This window comes from Anomalospiza imberbis, chromosome 7 (genome assembly GCF_031753505.1).
Source record: "Anomalospiza imberbis isolate Cuckoo-Finch-1a 21T00152 chromosome 7, ASM3175350v1, whole genome shotgun sequence".
NCBI lineage: Eukaryota > Metazoa > Chordata > Aves > Passeriformes > Viduidae > Anomalospiza > Anomalospiza imberbis.
In genome coordinates, this window is record NC_089687.1 from 23495774 (window position 1) to 23517349 (window position 21576).

Here is a 21576-nt window from a genome sequence, read left to right on the forward strand (position 1 = left end):
TCTGCTATGTATCATGGTACCACAGATTCTTCTGGTGCCTCCTGGGAAAGGAACCAGACTACAAAGAGACATGAGAGTAGGCACAGGAAGATTTTAAAAAAAAAAAAGTGTTGGGAGAAGTCACTAGATGAAACTGAAGTTCTGGTTATTTTGAAAGATTTCTATATATACAGCAGATTGTACAACACCAATTTGTGAGCCTCAGAAAAAAACTGCAGTGATCCTGAGGGGAGGCAAGTTAGAGCAGCATTACCTTAAACCTGAGTAAGGTTTAAATTTGTGAATGGCAATGAATGTCCTGTTTCCTCTTATCATGATGTAACTCTTGGGTCAAATATAGAGTTCACTGTTAGACAAGCTTTTGTAAACATAATATTGACAGTGGGGATAAGAGATGTAACTCAGTATCACTTAATCAGCAGGCATAACAAGTTTCTAAAAAACACAAAGACTGGCCTCCAGAGTACTATGTTGGTTTACTCTGATAAAGATAAGTTTTAAACTGATGTGGAACAAACTGATAGTATAATCTAGTATTTCCCTCCAGAAAAAAAACCTGCTGGCATATATAAATTACCAGTGAAACATCTAAATTAAGTTCTGAAACTCCCTGTGTGTCTGAGCTCCAGTTGTTATGAAAGCCAAGCACACTGCCACTGTGGAGAATGATCATACACTGAAGCTTATGATAAATTCTGCCAGATATACACAGCCCCCTACCATAACTGTACATATTACAATGACTGAAAGAGTGACAGAAGTCAATACACATACTGTGTATTCAAAAGCACATACTTAAAATGCCCAGCATAAAATCAGAAACATTAACTTTGTGATGTAATTCTTGGCATACTTGGCCAACAAAAACCAAAAGCAAAAATCTGTTCTCTCCACGTTTGTGCTGCTTTTGTTGCAACAAACATATTTCTCATTTGACTAATTCTAAGCATAATTTAGTGTTAAAGTCACTGCAATCCTATTATACATTTTATTGCTTATTTTGCATCAGGAACACTTGTGCCGGATCTATTGATGGAGCTCTACCTGAAAGGTTGTAGCAAGGTGAGTGTCACTATCTTTTCCCAGGCAACAAGTAACAGGACAAGAGGAAATATCCTCTACTTGTACAAAGGGAGGCTTAGACTGGATATAAGGAGAAAAGTATTTCTGAAAGGGTTATCAAGCATTGCAACATCGCCCAGGGAAATGGTGGAGTCTCCATCCCTGGAGGTATTTAGAAGACGTGTACATGTGGCACTGAGGGATATTGTTCACTTGTGAATTTGACAGTGCTGCCTTAACACCTGAACACAATGATCTTCAGGATCTTTTCCAACATAAATCACTGTGTGATGTGAACAACTTCCTTTTCTTGCAGGAAAGCCATCAATATTGCCTGTGTATCAGCTCTCCTTGAGTAGCACAGTGTCTCCAGAGATGTATTTCTGTAGTGTGAGCCTGCAGCTCTCTAAACACTACCTCCCTACACCTCTGTCCCAGAGCTCTTCACAACATTTTGGGTGTTCTTAAAAAACAGGCAGATGTAAATAGCCAATAACAAAACCAGGGGTGACTCAGATTCTCAGCAGCTGATTTGGAGACTTGTGCAAATACTTCATTGAACAAAAAGAATAATTAATTTTAAACACTATACAGGTTTTTTTACTGCAGTCCTGTGGTCTAGCTGAGGGCTGCTGGAATCACTCTTTTTTTTAAGGAGGCTCTCAATGTACTTACATTGATCTCAGGGAAATCAAGCCCAACCATACTCAGGTTACAGAAAGTCCATGATTTTACTTTTTCTTTTTAAAATGCTGAGTAGATGTCTCCCCAAGTGCAGTAAAACAAGCATCCACTAAGAAAGAATACAGACCACAGGGACTAGCATCTCCCTTCCCTTACACATGATTCCTAAAATACAACAACATTGTACTCTGAATGCAACTTCTCACTGTGTTTAGCTGTCCCCTCAATTTGGCAGCAAGCTCCAACTTCCCTGAGGAAAACAGTGGCTATGATAGCTGTGACATCCACACACTACTACTAGTCAGTGTAATCAGCCAGGAAGCATCTTAAAAAACCCCAAAAATCTTGCTGTAATTCACTTGTTAACGTCAGATACTACAGCTATCCACGAAGAGTTGCTGAAATAAGAGTGAGTACTGTAAATAAAAAAGGAAAGAGACACCTTTGGTGTTTACACTTCTACTTCATTATTAGTACAAGACAACTAAAAGGACACCCAGAGCTGGAAACAACTTTTATATCTTAAAAGAAGTATTAGAAATACTAATAAATTCAGCTTCCTTGTTCTCCTTTTAGATTAACACTCAGCTAATTTTGCTTTTGTAAATTCCACATTATTTCTGTTAACAGAGTTACAGGGATATAGCCCTGGACTTCAGAGATTGATTTTCCATCTCCAGCTTCTAGCAGTTAAATTTCCCTCCCTACATTTTTATATCCAGTCCTATGGTATAATGCAGAGCCTCTGGGTGTGCTACCCTCTTGCATGTTCATCCTTTAAAGTAAAGTTTGCATGGAAAAATGAAAAATAGGCTGATTCTCTTTGTGTGCTGTATTCACAATCACACAGAATACTGAAAGTGATTTCTGAAGTGATTTACAGATTTGGGTTAGGCCAGAGGGAGCCATTGCATCTGATTTCCTGAAAAATTTATGACAATTTCATTCACTGAAAAGGTTCAGTCTTTCCAATTACAAAGTCCAATAATTTGTGGTCAACGAGAGCCTAAATTTTAGGGAAAAAACCCCATCTCAACAGCTTGATTTAAAAGTTTCTAAACCAGTTAATTTACATGACTGTGGAAGCAATAGTTGCTGAGTTATTATAAACCCTCAATCTAGATGTGCTGCTCTGTTAAAGGTCACTCAAACCTCAAATACCTTCTGAATAGTGCAGCCACTCATACACTGCAATCATGCCAGCTCTTAACCTTCTCTTTGATAAACCAAACTCCTTAAGCTGCTCACAATAAAAACCTTGATCATTTGCTAGCTTTTCTCCAACTCCTTTTCAGATTTTCAATACACCATGGAAGCCAAGGTACTGAAAGTCAGAAGACATGCTCAAATATCCTTTAGCTACCTAATTACATCCTTTCTGTTTTAACAAGAAATGCATTCATCATCTTTCCCCAGCATCGACTTGGGAAGCAGAGCCCTAAATCTTTACTGACATGCACATTTATCCCTCCAGTGTGCTAGCACAAGCAATTTCACCATCACACATCCTTCTCTCTCCTAGGATGTTTTCTGACCCAGCCTCGTAGAGGCCTAAAACAGCACCACACTGGGAATCTTACATTGAAGCAGTGACTGCTTTCAGTAAGGTTTGCATGTAGAAATTTGCAAACCATTGTCAGAACAAGATGATGAATCCCAGTCTCCTCAGTAGAATTTTCTTTCTCCTAACCCAGTTCTGAAATCATGGGTTAGACCAACATAAGCCAAATTAACAACTGAAACAAACCCAAGGAGTTTCTAATATTTTGCTTTTCTGGCCTCCTCTGTCTTTGCACTGCTCTAGCCTAAATCAAGTAACTGATATTAAAAATCAAAATCAAAGATAAATAAACTTTCAACTCTTCCCACTTCTCTCTTCTTTCCATGTAATGTGATATGATTAAGCACAGAGGTCAAAGGGTAACTGAGAAAACACTTTTAAACTATTTTGTTCAGTGCTGTGAATATTTCCTCTGCCCTTCCTTCCCTTCACGCTTGTATATTTATTGCATGTTAAAAACAATTTCTGGGTTAGAAAATCGTAATCAGGATAGTCTTAGTCTTAAATTTTCAGACTTTTCTGAAAGTTAAATACCACTGCTGTTTGCTCTTTTAGAAATCTTTGTGTAAAAGATTATAAAAATGTAATATTTGATTCCTATAGAAATGCTTGACCCAAAGAAAAAAAAATTCTAAATCTGGTCTCTGCTTCTTCTAAAGCTTATTCTCAAGCAAGGATATAAATACATTAAAGGACTGAGTTTGTTATGAGAACACCAAAAATAGATTTAACCTTTATGGTAAAAATTGTCAAATTTTCTGCTCCAGACAAGATGAGAGATTTTTATGGCTGAAATAAAGAAACAGAAAGCTGCTGAGAATATTTTAGGATAAAAGAGAATTCCCCACCAAAGAAATGGAGAATAAGTAAAAAAAGCAAGTAGCTGTGGCTCAGTGCTTTTTGTTATGTGAAACTCAAATATCTTTATGTATTGGGCAGCTTCTTTTTCAGTCCATCCAGATTACTACTCTACCATTGTGCAATACTTTGTTTGTATCTGTAAAATGAACTGCTGGGACCATGACAGACCAAACCTGAGAAAAAGAGCAAAGTCTAAATCCAATGGTTAAGCTCAAGTAATAAGACAGTTTTCTTTCCCTCTGTGGCTATGCTGGCTCATAGGTTTAACTGTACATGAGTCGTTTCATCTGAGTCTTATATCACTCATTTGTAAAATGGGGATAAAAATATTTGCAACCCCATAAAAAAAAGCTGAAGGGTCTAAATAACATGTTAAAATAATCTGATAGGTGTTATATAACTGCTATTTATTATTAAAGCTGCTGTTTTTCAGAGCACTCAGCTGTGTTCAGCTAAACAAAAAAACATTACTGTCTTGCCTTCAGATCCAGCAAAAAATAAAAACATACTGTAGTTTGAGACTTGCTGAAAAGCAAATCAATAACATACCTGAGAGCAAAACTATTCTTGTTACAATACCTATTACAACTGGCAGTAAAATAATAGAAATAGGTAAATAACATGAAAAAGTATCTTCCAGCAAAATCCTGCCAAAAGATCCAAGCCTAAGAGCTTGTACTTAGAAAAGGAGCTTAGCTAACACATGGGGCAAACAAAGTTCCTGATTTTTCCTTTCATCTTTGAGATAGTCCTTAGCTGTGACCCTTTTCTACTTAAAAGTCTGCTCTAAGTTTTGATGAGTTTTCCTGCTCCCAGGCTGCTCCAGAACACCAAAGCACAAAGATGAGTGGTATTGCATTAGGTACACTTGAATTTCCACTACAGTTCTGAACTATGCTGAGAGGTTAGGGACAAATTCATAGCTTTTGATTAATTCTGTGAACAGGAGAGAATAAAGACATGAGAAATCTAGTCTTATGAAATTAATTAATATCATTATTTTTTACATACTAAAAAAAAAAACTAATAAGAGGATAGAATTTATGTGCATATAGACACTTGAATATGAATGTATAAAATGGCTAAATGTAAGCGAGAAGCAAATCAGAACCAAGAATTGCCTAAGTAATTTCACAGCTGTCTTCTGCTTTTCACCATATATAATAAGGTCTTTTTCACTTAAAAATTAATAATGATATTGCTGGCTTAGGTTTGTTTCTCTTGATTTTGTTTTGGGTTTTTTATCAACAACATACACAACATAAACAAACTTCAAAATGCTTTTGATTTAAAAAGCACTGTATTTAGATATGAATCTTTAAAGGATTCCTCTAATTAAGCCTGCTCTGAAACTTAATGTAGTATCAAAGTCTGTTGGTTTGGGTTTTTTCTTTATGTTTGGTGGGGATTTTTTTCTTTAAATTTAAGTAAATGAGAAACAAAGCCAGGTATAAACCTACTTGTCTAACAAATACACAGGCAAGAAATGAGATGCTCTTTCCCTAGTGGTAAGCTGGGGAAGCAGGTGAAGTTCATGGTGAACATGGACAGACTGAATACAGAGAAGACTGGTCTGAAAGGCACAACTACTCAAATCAGCCTTGCTCTGTTACTTGAAATGAGCTGCTCAATATGAGGGTGGTGTTGGTTTCCAGGCGTGCAAAGGAAAGCCAAGTTTCACAGTGTGGCTTTAAACTGCCATATGGTACCTTCAGATTGTCATGAAATTGACTGTATTGAAATTAAAAGATCACAAGTACACCCACATTCCAAAGGAATGAGTATGACAAGAATTAAATTTCAGCTACATTTTTATAATATATTAACTATTAATTATTGCAGCAATTCTCAGTTTCACACAGAACAATGTGACAAAGGTCTAAGGCAGGGCAGGAAAACTCACCATGTACAGCCAGGATACTGCAAAAGCAGCCACTTCACCAGACCTATGGAGAATTACTTTTCTCTAAAACTGCTCTAGAATTTTGCCTAGAACTTGTAGAACTTAGGTTTGTAATTAGGAACTAGCAAAATCTTTGTAAACAGAGCAGTAAAACACATGTTACTTTTCCTAAACCACAATTCTGCAACTGCTTGTTTTGAAGGGAGATGTTTTAATCACAGTCTATTGGCAAAACATCCTCCAGTTACCTAATGCCTAAAATATCTATGATTAACAACCCTCTCCCTTTAAAAAGCTTTCTTGTATCAGGAACATACTACTAACTTGAGAAGAAAGCAATTCAATGCACATAAAGGCTTCTGAGCTTTCCTGTGTTGACTAGTAAAATAAATAAATATTGCTGAAATGTAACAAAGAGTAACTCCAAGCTTTCTGTTAAGAAAGACATAAAACACATAGCTAGGGACCAGATTTTATGGAGGACTCAGCAAATTGTAGGATTTGTACACAGAAGCTGTACTTCTTTAAAGAATCATGATGACCTAATAACTTTTACATGCAATAATGGATACAATGCAGCAACTTAGAAACCATTTTTCAAAATCCACATGGTGGATGCCAGACTCCTGCAAAGGAGTTGGGAAAGGCTGCACCTGGTGACTTCTGTTCCTCACCAGTGCGTGTCAGTGCACTTTCTCCTTGGAGACAGGGTTCCCTATCTGGCTGCTGATCTGGAAACTGAGAAGGAAGCTCATCCATCCAATTCCTCTTTGAAAAAATACAAAAGCAATAGGAAAATCTATAAAATATTTAATGTTTGAAGAGATTCTCCCTTAAAGCCCAACTGTATTATTTTAATAAAAACTTCCCTCCCCCCCCCTTATTATATGTATGATATACCAGAAGAAGAGACAGAAGAGTGCTTATTTAGGCTCACCAATTTTACAGAGCTGCTCTTTGAGAGATTCAAGACAGGAACTAGGGAACCTGCATCTTTCTGTTAAAATACCAGAAACTGAAAAATCTGTCAAATTCAACTGACAACCCCCTGTTTCTGGCAGTTTTTTTTCCCACACCTAACTCAGTATATCTTACTAGGTGTTTTCTTCAAGCTCAGAGGTTTTTGAAAGTTTCAGGAAAAGACTCAGGTATTTTTTGGGAAAAATATACCACCTTCAATAAACATTTTTCAGGGCTTCCACAGGCTGAGAAGAATTTTTCCAAATACTCTTATCACAGCTGAAAGAGTTCTCTGCTGCTTTGCCTCAAAGCCATAGAAAGACAAAGAGAGATTCCTGGCTTGGTAAAAAATGCCTAAAGATACAAACAAAAGAGACTACAAAAAAATGAGAAAACAATGACATGGAGAGGAAAGGGGGTCTGTAACCAGGTACTTGGAGATGAGATAGCAAAGACTAGCCACAGAACAGAGGTCTGTGCTGACAGACCTGAACTTGTGCTTTCCTCACCTGTATCTCAGAAAATACCTGTTACTTTTTTTATTCCCTTAATAAATGGCAACAGGATGACTCCTCATGTTGTGAATTGGATGATTCTGGCTATGACTTGAAAAATGTGAACTTTTATATCCATAACAACTGAAAGTGCAATAGGAATATTTTTGAGTTTTCAAAAGAGGAATAGAAGGCAAACCTGAAGTCCTCGTGTGCCTGCATTATTATAAAGAGTATAAGAGGTTTGTAAGAAAAACATTACCATTTCTTAATTAAAGAAATCCCAACCAACAAAAATCCTCAGGAAAAATATCCAGCTACCCTGCAAAACACCACTCCTCAGTCAATTGCTTAAATTTCCTTTCTGTGCAGTTAATGAATGTAAAGTATGGCTCTTTAAAAATTTTACCTTCTCTCTGGAGTCAGATGGACAAGACCAGAAAAGGTCACTTCCCTCCAGCACTCCAGAAAAGGGGAATTCAGAGCACAGGGACAGGGTACTTGGATTAAAAGGATGGTAGATAACGGGTTGGCAACATCCAGTTGGCTGCATTTGTAATCAGTTCCTGCCATATACAATCCTGGACTGCAAAATGTACCTTGGCACTGCAGCAGGGTGTTAAGTGGCTGAATTCAGACCCTGCTAAGGAAAGAGAAAGCTCCCAAGCCAGAGAGTCCTGCCAAAAAGGCAGAAGAGGCACTTGGCACAGAGGGGCGAGTGAAGCTGGTGATACGGGTGCCCTGTGCTCTTATCTGCTGAACTCAGCTTCTGCCTTGGTGGTTACTGGGCCCATCAAATGAGAAAGAGATAGGCAGCAAATAAAAATGTGGGTAATAATTGAAAATGCAGAAGAGGAAAGAGAAAATTAGTTCCTCCCCATAGTTGTCTTGGGGGTAGGCCAGAGATACTTAGTCCAGGCAGGGCTAATGTTGGAGAAGAGTCAGAAATTTCTGACTGAGTTACTAGTCAGCTCCTCTTCCCTTCCTGTAGTACATTCCAGCTGGCTCACCTTCATTGGCAGATGTAAAATATCTCTGGTCCACTTTGCAAGGGGACTGAGAGAACTCTAATATAAAGAATCAGCATAAAGCTACTTGAAGAGAAATAAGACACTGAAGCAATAACTAGGCCACATTAACCCATGTGTCCTCTAAAACACGAAGGGTATGAACTAGCATTTAGAAACCAATCATGGGCTAGTTAGATGCAAAATATTTCACTAATGTAAAAGCTACAAGAGATGCTCTAATCTTTGATTACCCCTGAGGCCATAACAAACTCAGAAAGAAGCATATGAATTGCTGATTATTTTCTATGACGATAGAATCTGAGAAGCTGCTGATAATGTTTTTGTGCAGATTGACAGGTCCCTGGCTGTACTACTTCAACTAAATGTGAGCCATGTAGTACTGTTCTCATTTCAGGACAAGGCAGAATATGCCGGAGTTTTGAGATTTCTCTTTTTGGGGAGTGCACAACCTTTATATCGGGAGATGGAGACAGTGATCGTGATCAGTGATCTCAATCTTGCAAGATAACTCCTGGCTTTCAGCCACTTTAGCACATGTACCAAGGTGTGATCACAAAGTATCCTTTCATCATTCAGTACACAAGATGGATGACAGGAAATAAAGAATCAGGGATGTTTAGAGGAAGAATGATACAGAAGGTAAAACTGTGTGCTGGAAGCCAGCAAGTGTAAAATTCAAGATTATGTTACAATAAACACACAACAGGGATCACAGTAAACTTAGTTTTGATTTCCACTGACTATATACTTGACTTACATATTTTTGAATGTAATCAATATACAAGTTGTTAACTTGTTAAGGCCTATTTATAGTCATTTTAGTATGCTGAAAAAAACTCTGCTTTAACAATACCTTGTGGTCCACATCCATCTCAAACTGGAAGTACCAATTTGGGAAGTTCCTATAATGATGGTTCCCAATTTTTTATAAACAAGAACATTTTAAGTAATAATAGCTGCTAATATGATTCAAACTCTGCATTTCAGACAGAGAGGTATTGAGCAAGACCATTTGGAACCTGATGCCCGGACAAACGTGATGTCACCTTTGGATCCACTGCTGTAGCATTTCTGACAGAGGGTTTTTCCTTCCATGCAGCAACTCAGGCTCAGACTGACAGTCTCTACTGTTCTGACAAAACTACTTGCAGCTGATATGAAAAGAGCAGGGAAGACAGCACCTATTCTGCAATACTTCTTCACTTGGGATCCTTCATCCTGCCCTTACAAGATCCCCTTCTGGCTGATCTGTTGAAACAGAAAAGTTTTATTCCTCTTACTGACGAATAAAGATACGTATCCAGTGAGTTAGTGCAATCATTCCCCAAATAATTTTCTTATATAATAAGTCCTAATGAACAAAGACAAACTTAATTGGGGCATGAATTTGCAATTACTGTACACACATCCACAGCACATTTAGAACTATTAATGATATAGGAAAAGCAAATGGGAGACAGCTTAAACTACATCACACAATTCCATCAAGAAAATAAGATATGACTGGGGCAGGTATTGCTTTTACAAAATCAGGGTCTGCTCACTGCTTCTGCTGAAAGTACTCCTTGTGGAGAGAAGCCAGGGACCAAAACAGTTTGACAAACAAAATGGGAACACTAATGTTTTATCTGGAGAATCACAGATGTTTTCAGAACTGAAAACTGTCAAAGTTTACTAAATAAGAAAGGGTTTACCCCAGATTTTAAATATGTTTCCATAAATAAGAGAAGTTCTTTTGGGAAAAAACTGTAGGGGGTGTTCCTTTAAAGATGTTTGTAGTTGATACATTTTACCTTGTTTTTCTGCCTTGGTAGTTACTGTATTAAGCTCCCATACAAAACTTTTTTTAAGGCCACTGATGTTAAGTTAGAAACCAGTCCCAGCAAGGTTTAGAAAAATGTTTCTGTCTCTGACAGCCATTGAAAATGAAGGGGGATCCAAAGAAGATTTGTCTCAGACCGTTTCTTTCTGCCACTTTCAGTGAACACAGGCAAGCAGAACCAGCACCCCAGAAAGGTCCCCTCAGTCCCTTGGCAGGCACAGAGATGAAGGGAAGCACACTGGATGTTTCCCTGTCTGCAGTCCTGGACAAGTCCTCCAATGAATGAAGTACATGGATTTCCTGATTTATCCAAATGATGGCTTTTTTGGCTCTTCTAATAGTCGCTTCCTGCACAATATAAAAGTTCCCGGTTCTTTGGATGATACATATGTTATGGATCAACTGGATTTTGCCTCTACAACTCAAAATCATCTTCTGGAAAAATTGTTTTAAACACTTTTACATACTATTGCCACCACTTTGGAATGAGTATGGAAAACAAAAGACTACATATACAAAAACCTAGAAATCCACATTTGCAAAGGTTGTGCTAAGTTAGAAATAAAGGAAGTGCATGACAATGGGCATTCATTGTGCTTGTAAGTAGATAATCATAAATGATTTAGTTTTCCAATGAGCTTTGAAGTCCATTGTGAAAAACTCAAGGAAAATCAATACCTGCAAGATAAATGGCAAAGTCTGCAAATTAGAAATAGAGAATTCCTGAACCACTGTTTCTTAAAATAAAGAATTTAAATATGCAATGTCTGTGGCGTATAGCAGCATAATTTTATATAATTATCAAGAATTCCAAGGGAGGAAGTACACACCAAGTTGACAGTGTTTGCTAATTACCCCAGGTCTAATTTTTAATCAAACCTCAGAAATTTGGAGAGGAATGACAGTTGTGAATGATAAACATGCCAGGAATTAGGCAAATGAAAGGTAACCCAGATAAATATAAACTAGGCAAAACCAGTGTAAATATACAAATTAATCTGTATCTAGAGGCTATTGCAACTCTGATATTCAGTAATATCACCAGAAAGCAAATAATGGATGGCTGACTCTAAAACTACATCTCTAAAGCAAAGTTTCTCCGAGTCATAATGAACAGTTTGTGAAAAAGGTCACCTAGAAAACCTGTGCAACTAGAAAGCAAACAAATCAGTAACAAACAAAATTCCTGAGAGTATTAGGAAGAAGATGGAAAATTAATATGAATTGCATCATGCCTAGATATGGTAACGACACACTGCTTCCTTAATATGGGATTGAGTTTTGAACCCGCTCTTTTAACGTACCTGTTTTTTTCTAGTCTTTTATATCTTTGTGCACATCCCTAAGTCACCCTGATAAACACACATTTTTCACATACATGTTCTGCAATGAGTTATCAATATTTGCTGCTGTTCATACCTTGGGCTGCTGACACATGAGAGAAGCAGGTTCACATGCCACCCCACAACTGCCCCACATCCCCGCGTGCTGTAGCACCAGGCCTGTCAGCAAGGAGGATTTGCTCAGCACGAGGAAAAATAATGCTGTTGCTGCTCTCATTTCAGACAGACAGTTAGTTTGGGAAAGGAGACACTTGGCAGTGGCTCAGCTGGTGACTGTGTGGTGGTGATGACACTGCTCCCCTTTCCGCTGCCCCACACCACGGTGACAAGAGCAGTGTGCAGCAGTTCAGGTGACGGTCACCTACAAACACACTGTACCTGCTGACTGGGCAGGAATGACTCCCAAGTTTCCTTCCTCTTGCCATTAGCTTAAACATTTAAGCTAAAATGTGATGGCAAACAAGCCTTTAGATAACACTCATTGCCTTTTTATGAGCTGATAAAGTAGTGAGAAGTAAGGAAGAGAGTATTTTTTTAATTGCTGCTCTAATAAACATGAAGAACCACAGAAGTATTATTTTGGCAATTTTTTTTTTGTTTCAAAAAACCCCAAGATGCTTTACCATAAAGTAAAAATAACAGGTTCACATTTTCCACATTGGCTGGCTGTGCAGTTTTACACTCTGATGTTGAAATTATACAGAATTAACAATATCCTCCAGTTGCTTTCCTGGTTGTATTCGACTTAGCTTAATTCACAGCAGTATAGGATGTAGGTCTTACCTGTCCCACCTGTCTGTCCATTATCTGTTATTTTTTCCTTTTTACAGCATATAGAAATACACATATCCAGACAAATGCTCCAAATCATTTTATTGTTTCTCAAATGTTTAGCATAGCATAGAGATTTTTTTTTTTTAATGTGCAACCAGCAACTCAAGAGACCAAGGTAAAAATCAATCAGCCCTGTTAACAGCGAAAAGGCTGGACACCACTCCAAGCCTTTCATACAGGGGGAAAAGCAACCACCATGGCACAGAATAAAAGGGCTCCCTAGAACTGTGTAAGCAATGCACTGTTTTAAGGCAGTTTCAGTATTGGATATTAGAACCAGATTGGAAAGCATACACTGAAACTAAATGTGGAAACACCTTTACTTACTGTGTTAAAATTTGGGAAGAATCCAACAGCAGAGCTGCTGTCCACAGGGAAGGACATAAAGGGTTTGATATCCAGGGGAGGCTGCATCATCAAGGTAGGTGTGCGCACAAGGGTGGGAAGTGTAGTAGTGCCTGCCAAGAGCAAACAAAACCAGGAATTCATGGTATTCTCCTTTCTGCAACACACACAGTATAGCTGATACAACTGCCAAGAAAAAATTATACAGGGGATGATGAAAAGGCTCTGTAGGAGTAATATCATTAAAAGGAACCTATTTACACACAGTACAGACAAGGCAGAGCACTTCCCTATGGCCATGGATACTCAGATGTTGATGAGAAGACACATGGTATATAAATCCCACTGGCAGGTAGAATAAATCCTTTCTACAGCTGCAAAATTCTTCTTGTGCCAAAAAGGCCAGGATGGGTGCCCATGAAAGTCAGATGCTTGTGCAATTCATGGTTGCCTACTGGATCAGCCAGCACAGACAATACATGTATGCTGAAATCCAGAGGTTTGTTTCCAAATAGTGATCTGCATGTTATTTTTTCCCCTCTTCTGACTGTCAGGTGCTACACAAACACCATTTGATTGAACATGTAAAAATTTGTGTTTTTTATGGTGCAAGGCAAATACTACGAAGCAGCCAACAATTAAAAAATCAGCTAGCATACAGATTAACACAATTCTTTATATGCAATGCTAACTATTTTCTAAATTGGAGCTTTCCAAACAGAAGTTTTCTAGAAATCTATTTGCTGAATTTTTTTCTCTGTACACTTAAGAATCATTGCCCAGCAAGATCCCAAAGGAATGGGCAGGCACAGACATACAAATAGTAATTTTTAACTAGCTATCTACCCTATTCACAAAAGAAGTGTGCCTAGCACACAGCTTCCAGCTATGCCTGTGGGAGTATTTTTTCCCCTGAAATGATACAAAATAGATTTAAAATAAAATTTCCCTCACTGAAATACAAAGTGAAAGCAAAAAACCAAACAAAAAAACAACCAAAACCACAAACCAAAAAAACCCTCAGTGTCTCCTTCCTGGGTTGAATAAATAATTCAACACCGACAGGAGCAGGCAGTGGAACACAAGTGTCCCACACCTCTAAAGGAGGGTGAGTCACTCTGTTTCTCCTACCTCTGCCACATTTTCTCCATAATTACCTAATCCTCCCACTCATCAGTGGCCAGCAGCTGGGAGCATAACAGGCCTCTTAGGAGCTTCCCTTGTCTCAATCACAGCTTGCACAATACCTGAGCTTTTTCTCACCGAAGACACCTGAACTTTTCTAACCCAGCCAGGAAGGGATGGGCAGGAGGGAAGGGGAGGGGAACTGAGAGGGAGCTAGAAGGAGGGGGTTAGAAAAGTAAACAAGCAATTTTCCCTCTCTTCTCCCATAAAATCAAATCATTTGTATCCACTTGCAAAATGCCAGGCAATCCATCCGTATGGGCTGCATGAGCACCAGTCTTCCATTAAGGGATCTGCCTTTCTGCCTATTAAGGACACACAAAACTGAAGGCAAAGGAGAGATTTTCCTCCTTTTCACTGTCCTCTCTCCACAGTCACAATTTCAAGCCCATCTCATGGTATCCAAGAGGAAAGCTAAGTTCAGAAGCCAGATGGGGCTGCATGGATTTTTTGGATGAACAAACACAACTAGCCCTGAGCTCCAATTTTGTTGATGCTGGAGACACAGTCATTTTGATCTCATCTGCAGCATAGTAAACATTGTATTATGGTCTAGCACATGAATAGTAGGCTGTAATCTATTCTCCGTTTCTTCTATAGGAAAAGCATCATGATTGCACAAAGATGGGTCAATGACAGCCAAGCAAAGAGAATGTTTCATACCATCCCAACAGAGCTGCACAACTTGAAAGGAAAAATATGCTTGAGAAATTTCCCCAGACTATTTTCTCCCTTCTTCTATCCCAATACTTTCATAAATGTCAAGTTTTTTCCTGCATAAGCCCATGAGACTAATTGATAGTTGTGCCTAATTAACTGTACGTCAAAGCTTATTCAAGTGGAGTCACAAACGTCAAAAAGCTAAAGGCTAACATGCCTATAGTTTCTTATTCATATCCATAATGGGATAGATGAATCAATAGGAAAGCAGGAAGCAAATAGGAAATAGGAAGCAAAGTGTCTGAGAATTTATCCAAAGAAAGTATCTTCAACTGCAAAAAATATGATTATTTCTACTAGCTAGTTCTGAAACAGTAGATTTACATAATTTGGATTTCAGAGTTGCATTCAAACAGGAACTATGTTGTATTCAATTACCTAAAGGGCCATCATCAATCTAACTTCTGCAAGTTTCTCTTTCAAGTTCATAAGCAATTAAAGATCTGTGAAGTCAAAGAAGACCTATCCTCTCTTTACATAAATGTACTTCAATGAAGCTATGGTTACATATTCTAACTCAATTTTACAGAAAAAAAAATAACAGAATAGACAGATTGTGACTGACATTTGAAATCAAAGTTACTTTTCTGATGCTGTCCTTATTCAATGTATAGAAAGCATGTGGCATAAAGTCTTTAAGGCATCCTACTGAAAAAAAAATGCAACCTTCTTTGTACTCCTTGGTTGAGCACAGAATCTTTCATGTGAAAAAGACATCTGAAATCTCTCTCTCTAGTTTTGCAGTCCATGTTTTTTCTGCTGCCAGAGTAATTTATAACCAGGAGACTAGAATACATTTGGAGCCCACAGAGAAAAGAAAACATACACCTACTGGACTGATTAATCATAAAAAATGTGTGGGTTTTGTTTGCCAATTTACTACTTCAACAATTGCCAGTCAAATATTGAGAACCCTGTTGGACTGAAGTCCCACCTCTGGGACTTTCAGACCCACCTCTGAAAGAATGGTCAAGGTGACCTAAATTACAAGTAGAAGCACTTAATGAAAAAATCATCAAATCAAATGCAATAGGGCAGTTTTACCCTGGCATTGCTCCTAGTGGTCAAATAGATTCTCACCACTACTCCACCAAATCTTTATCCAGCCTGAACTTAGCAACAAAAAAGTTGCGACTGACAAGTTTCAATATCTTCATGAATTTAACAGATGTTTTTAATTTCAATATCATTTTAATGATAAAGACGACTTACCATGTCAAGCACAGATTGTTTTAAACTACCTGTAAATATTTACAAGAAAGAGCAGTTATATTTATTCCAAAGGCATTTGCTTATTTCAGCTTCATACTTGTTAAAGAGTATTTTATAACTTCAATTTTGACTCCCACAGCAGGAGTTACCTAAGTGCTGGGAATGCAAGCTGTGGACAGACTTTGCAAAAGGCACTGATCCTCACTGGTCCCTTTTACCCTTGTCGGAGAGGAGGAAAAGAGGTTTTCAGATGACCCAAAATGTCTCATTTTATTAGAGGTTTTTCTTCTTCCTACACATATTTATCTGAACAAACAAGTCCCTGTATAACAGGCGCTGCTTCTCCTTAGCCATGAACACGTGGCTTTGCATACATTGCAATGCACTGGGACACTCATGTTTCTACAGAAGTTAGGAAAGGTGGTAATCTTCACCCAAATTTAATCAGCCTCTAACAAATAAGGTGCAATGCATTAAGCAGTGCAAGTGACATTTTTGGGGAGCAATTAGAACCTCTTTTATCTGTCACTTCTGTAGCAAGATGTGTCCCCAGGGCCAATGAAGCAAGCTTTAGCCTGTTGCCAACAAGGGGACAGGTGACACAGGGGCTTGAAGAATCTCTACCAACACCCCCAGTTTTCCAGCTTCATAACAAAAATCAGAATTCCAGACCAACAAGGCTGCAGTTTTGGCAGAGGGAATCACAGTTAACTTTGGCCATGGTAAAAAGTCACCAGTGCTCTTCTTCAAGTAAAAGCAGTGCCAAGTTCAGTCAAATCTAAGTACACAACTTCACCCTCTGTACCTCTTGAAAACTATTTGTGACACTTTTACTTCTGTGATTTTCTCACCAAGTGCTTTTCTTTTTCACTGAAAACCACAAAAAAAAAAAAAAAAGTGTAATGCCTGCTTATTAATTCCTCAGATTTGGGTCATTATTAGACCATTATACAAAAAAAGCCCAATTCCATCACAAAACATACTCATACAAACCACATTTGTGAATTATTTCAGCTTACCTAATGAATCATGTTTCAGACTTGAAAGCATTCTCTTCCAATATCTTCATTAAAGGCAATGAGAAATCTGAAGCCATACTCAAGTCTTTCCTGTTTTCCTGTTACCTAAAGATGTTACTACAGTATTTAAATCCTCCCATCAAAGGAAGCAATCCTCACTCAGAGCAAGAGAGTGGAAGAGTAAGCACTCTTGGGACTGAATAAAATTATTTGAATGACAAATCTCTATGCATTGGACAATCTACATCCACCTCAGATTGCACATGGTTGTATTTGTTTTAACTTGTGCCAATGACAGTATTTGGGAAGATTCCAAAGGGACATTGAGATATTCACACCCACCACTACTTATGGGCATTAGACTGGCAGTTTTCAGTTATGGACATTGTGCTGCCTTTTTCATCCCTCACCATTTTCAGCTGTGAGGAACCTTTACTTTCTACACTAGTGTTGAGTAGCCTTATCTGGCCACAGAACAGTAGCAATGCAACTAGTATGATGGATCAGTTCTGGGCTTTCTCCTCCCTTCAGCTTTGTGGAACTGTGTTTTTGAGACTGTGCTAAAGCCAACAGTACCCCTCTGAGGGCGGATGACAAATTGCTCCTGAATTAAGGACTGCAGCCAGAGTGTGCACAGCCACTCTGTCTCTAGACCTCACACTGTCATCTCCGGTTACAGCACTTTCCTCCTGAGCTCCAGAAGGTGGAAGCAACTCCTTGGAAGGATTCTGAGACAATTCTGCATGTGTTCACCTAGGAGCTTTTTCTGGGACCCTACAGTGTCAGAACAGTTTATTATTTCATCAGTGGAAGTTTTCAACATTTTCAGAAGTATTTACTTCTTCATGTGGCTAAGAAATCCAGTTTTATAAACACATTGCAGCCAGAGATAGTACCTAGGGCTTTCATATGGAATAAAAATCTCTCCAGCTTTATTGCCTGTGACTCACAAAAAAAGCCCAAAAAGCCCCGACCACTTCTAAAACAGCCCAACTTACTCAAGACTTCCCTACACTTGCTTATATGCAACTGTTTGGAATGATATGCAGAAAAAATTATAACAATCTCTCTACCTAACATCAAGATGAAAGAGTCACAGTTTTCTTCCCTTTTATCTGATACCCCCATTGCATTGTGCCTCAGTTCTGCTTCCCCCACAGTTTTTTTCCCCCTACCTGACAGGTAAAAATCAATCACTTGCAAGTCACTACATTTTGTTGTTTGGGCACTTATAAGACACTAGCCCTTGAGATTTTTTACAATGCTTAATATCAGTAATTTTTCCATTCCAGTATGATCAGTTTAGAGGATTTAGAAACTTACTAATTTTGTTTGTTTACTTACAGCTATACAAGGGTATTAGAGGATGTCATCTGTTTCTGTTTATGCCCAAGATGAACTCATAAAAACAAGTTAAGTGCAAGTAAAATAATTCTGAGTTTCTGAATAGCAGGTGTTGATATCAAAACACTTAAGGAAAAATCTATTCTAGAAGTAACCCATTAATAATACTCCTGAAGGTGAATATTAACACATGCACTCCCCTTATACAAAAAAAAAAGTAAATACAGAATTAATTAATTGTTTTCACATTTCACATCAGCAGGCCAAACATTTCTTCCTTATAATATGGTATTATGAGAAATGAGACCTATGACACCCATATGGATTCCAGTCTGTCAAAAGAAGTGAGAGATAAGACCATTAGTTCAACACATTTTCCCAGACTAATGTGATGTTAAGAGATAACTCACTACCCTGGCAACTTATTTTTACAAGTAACTTGAAGCAGAAGCCCAGAATATATGTAACATGGCACAGCCCTAGCTGACAACAGGAAAAATGCTAACAAGTTTTCTGCCCCCCTGGGCACCACACCAACTAAAATACTCATGAATGAGGATGCAGCTTCTTTGGGAATTGACATGACCAGCATCAGAGCTAGTGATACACATATTTTAAAACCTGGAGAGTGCACTGTATTCATATCTCCTAAACGTTATTCAGGTATCAATGGAATAGTCCTTGGATTACTGATGAATTTAAAAACCAAACTATACACACCTATCTGTGCCTGGCAAATAAAACCAGGTAAATCCTCAAAAGATGTGCTGTTTTGTTTTCTCAGGAGCCACAAGGAAAGGCAGCAAGAACTGGTGTAGAAATCATGGCTACTCAACTAAAGAACCCCTGCATGGAACACTCATAAGGCAAGTGTTAAGAAAGCATTGGTCCAGGTCCAGCTTTCCATAGCAACATATGGATAAAAAATGATATGCCAAATATTATGCACTCCATTTGGAATTTATTTTTCAGTAGATGTTTCAGGACCCCAGAGGCTTTTGATGTAACTTCACTGCAACATATAAATTATCTAAATATTGTACAGTGTAAGCTCATCACGCTCAAAAATTACTTACCTAAAACATGTCAGATTATAAAAATAACTCTCTCCCTAAAAATTAAAACATTATTTCCAGTATGCTTGAGCATGAAGTTAGTATTTCCATTATTACCCACATAGAAATAGTCTATGAAGCTATATTATCAGAATTCCATATTCTCCTTTTGTATAAAATGGGATACCTGAAGCTATATTATCAGAATTCCATATTCTCCTTTTGTATAAAATGGGATACCTGGAAATGGGGTATTTCTATGCTTCAAATGCATGTAGGCTTCCACCAACTAGGTCAACACCAAAAAGAAATTGAAATCTGGTGCTGCTGAAATGAATGGCTATTAGTCAATCCAAAAAGTCAACAATCACTTACCTAATACTTATAAATACATATAAATCATCTAGAAAAGTTGTGTTTCTAGAGCTATATATATCAAGAATAGCTATATATTGTAAGAATTCTAAAAATAGAAAAAAACTTTACAAGTAAGCATAGCTTCATTGGATCAGATCCTTCCTCATTGAAATGTTAGTCGGTTATTTGGAATTACTTTGACTTTGATTAATTGTTAATATTCCTTTGCCTAGATAATTATTTTCCATCTCCAAAGTCTTATGATAGAAGGATGGTCATTAAAAAAAAGATGATAGATCATAAATATTATGCACATACTTTATAGGAAAACAATGAAAAAACTGATATTGAAAATTTCTCTTATGATAATATGAGTATGGAAAAAAAACTGTGTCAATACTTAGTGCCTTAATCTCTAAATTTAGTATATAATCTCTAAATATAGTATAAAATCTCTACATTTATTATATCAAATTTAGTATATCAAAATCACATATATGGACAAATAATGATATCTACTGTGGAGAAGGAGGCTGCAGAGGGAGAAGATTGAGAAAAAACAATAGGAAACTGGAATTTCAGTATTTTAGAGACAAATATGTTAGAAAATTAATTTTAAAAAATCTTATTCTTCTTGCAGTTGAAAGTTGAAAAATCTTATTCTTCTTGCAGCCTTTCTAATAGTTTTCAATAACAATTGGAATCCCCATAGGTTTTTTATGGGGATACCAGAACAGATGGAGTGGGAAGTGAAGTCCAGCAATTAGAAGTGGAACAGATTATCTTGCATTTTCCCTAAATAACTGCGTTACAATTGCCTGATCATAACATCAGGAAGAGCCCTGTACTTGCAGGATGGGTGACTCATGCTCCTGTCCCTCCATGTCCCTCTGTGTCCCAGGATCCACACACCTGCACGGTGAGCAGCAGAGTTTACAGCAGTTGTGCTCCACTTGTCATTTCACACTTTTTTTCTCAGTATTTACATCCCCAAACCAAGCGAATGCCACAAGTACTATACTGCTATCAAGGCAACTTTGTTAGCACTGGCTCCTTGTCAAGTCTAAGCAATTAAATAAATTACAAAACATCCTTTTCTATATTTAGAAGAAACATGCTGGCTGGAGTGCAATTGCAATTTGCTGTTATCTGTAGATACTATGGAAATATTTGCCATTAGTTTCTTAAAAGAGATAATTCTCTAAACTTCTAAAACAACGCAGTCAGTTTGTTTGACTGAAAAATAGAGTGCCATGTCAAGCCTTAACAGGATCAAGCTCAGTAAGCTGGGTTTTTTCTAATAAAACAGTAACAACTATTAATAAATGCAGTGCTCTGGCCTACATTAAGGTCAGTGGAAGTTTTGCAGTCTATCCCTATTTCTTTTTCTCAGAATCCACTGGATGGGTCAAACTTCTCTCTCTGGTCTCCACAGACTGAGTGAGCATCTTTACCCCCTCCTCTCTTCTTATCTGCTTCTAGGAAACATTGCTTTGGACTTGTTTTCACTTTGAAGTTTTCCAAGTACAAAAGAAAAAACAGCTGCATCTTTTTCAGCTCTCTGTTCTCCTGCCATCTGGACTAATGAAGATTTTTCTGAAATCCTTAAGATCCTTTTACTTGATTTATTTAAACCAGCCCCCACCCTTGCCTTTTGTACTGTCCCAACCCAAATGCAGTGAAAGAAGGTGTTTGCTTTGCTGCTGTCACCCCTAATTGAAAACACATCAGGTAACAGCAACTGAAGGCTGTTGTTCAGAGCATGGTGCAACTCGTATAACAGT

General features: G+C 37.8%; 1 protein-coding gene across 9 annotated transcripts in view; it reads right to left on the minus strand.

The window, feature by feature from the left end:
• The window catches only part of ZNF385B (zinc finger protein 385B), a 154091-nt gene that overhangs the window by 41498 nt on the left and 91017 nt on the right, over window positions 1–21576 (minus strand). For 6 of the 9 annotated variants that reach the window (XM_068196011.1, XM_068196010.1, XM_068196014.1 and 3 more), the window contains one exon: window positions 12883–13013. The exons of the other annotated variants lie outside the window; for them this stretch is intronic. In XM_068196011.1, the coding sequence (XP_068052112.1) occupies window positions 12883–13013 (131 nt within the window). The remainder of the gene's footprint in view (window positions 1–12882; window positions 13014–21576) is intronic. 9 annotated transcript variants of the gene reach the window in all.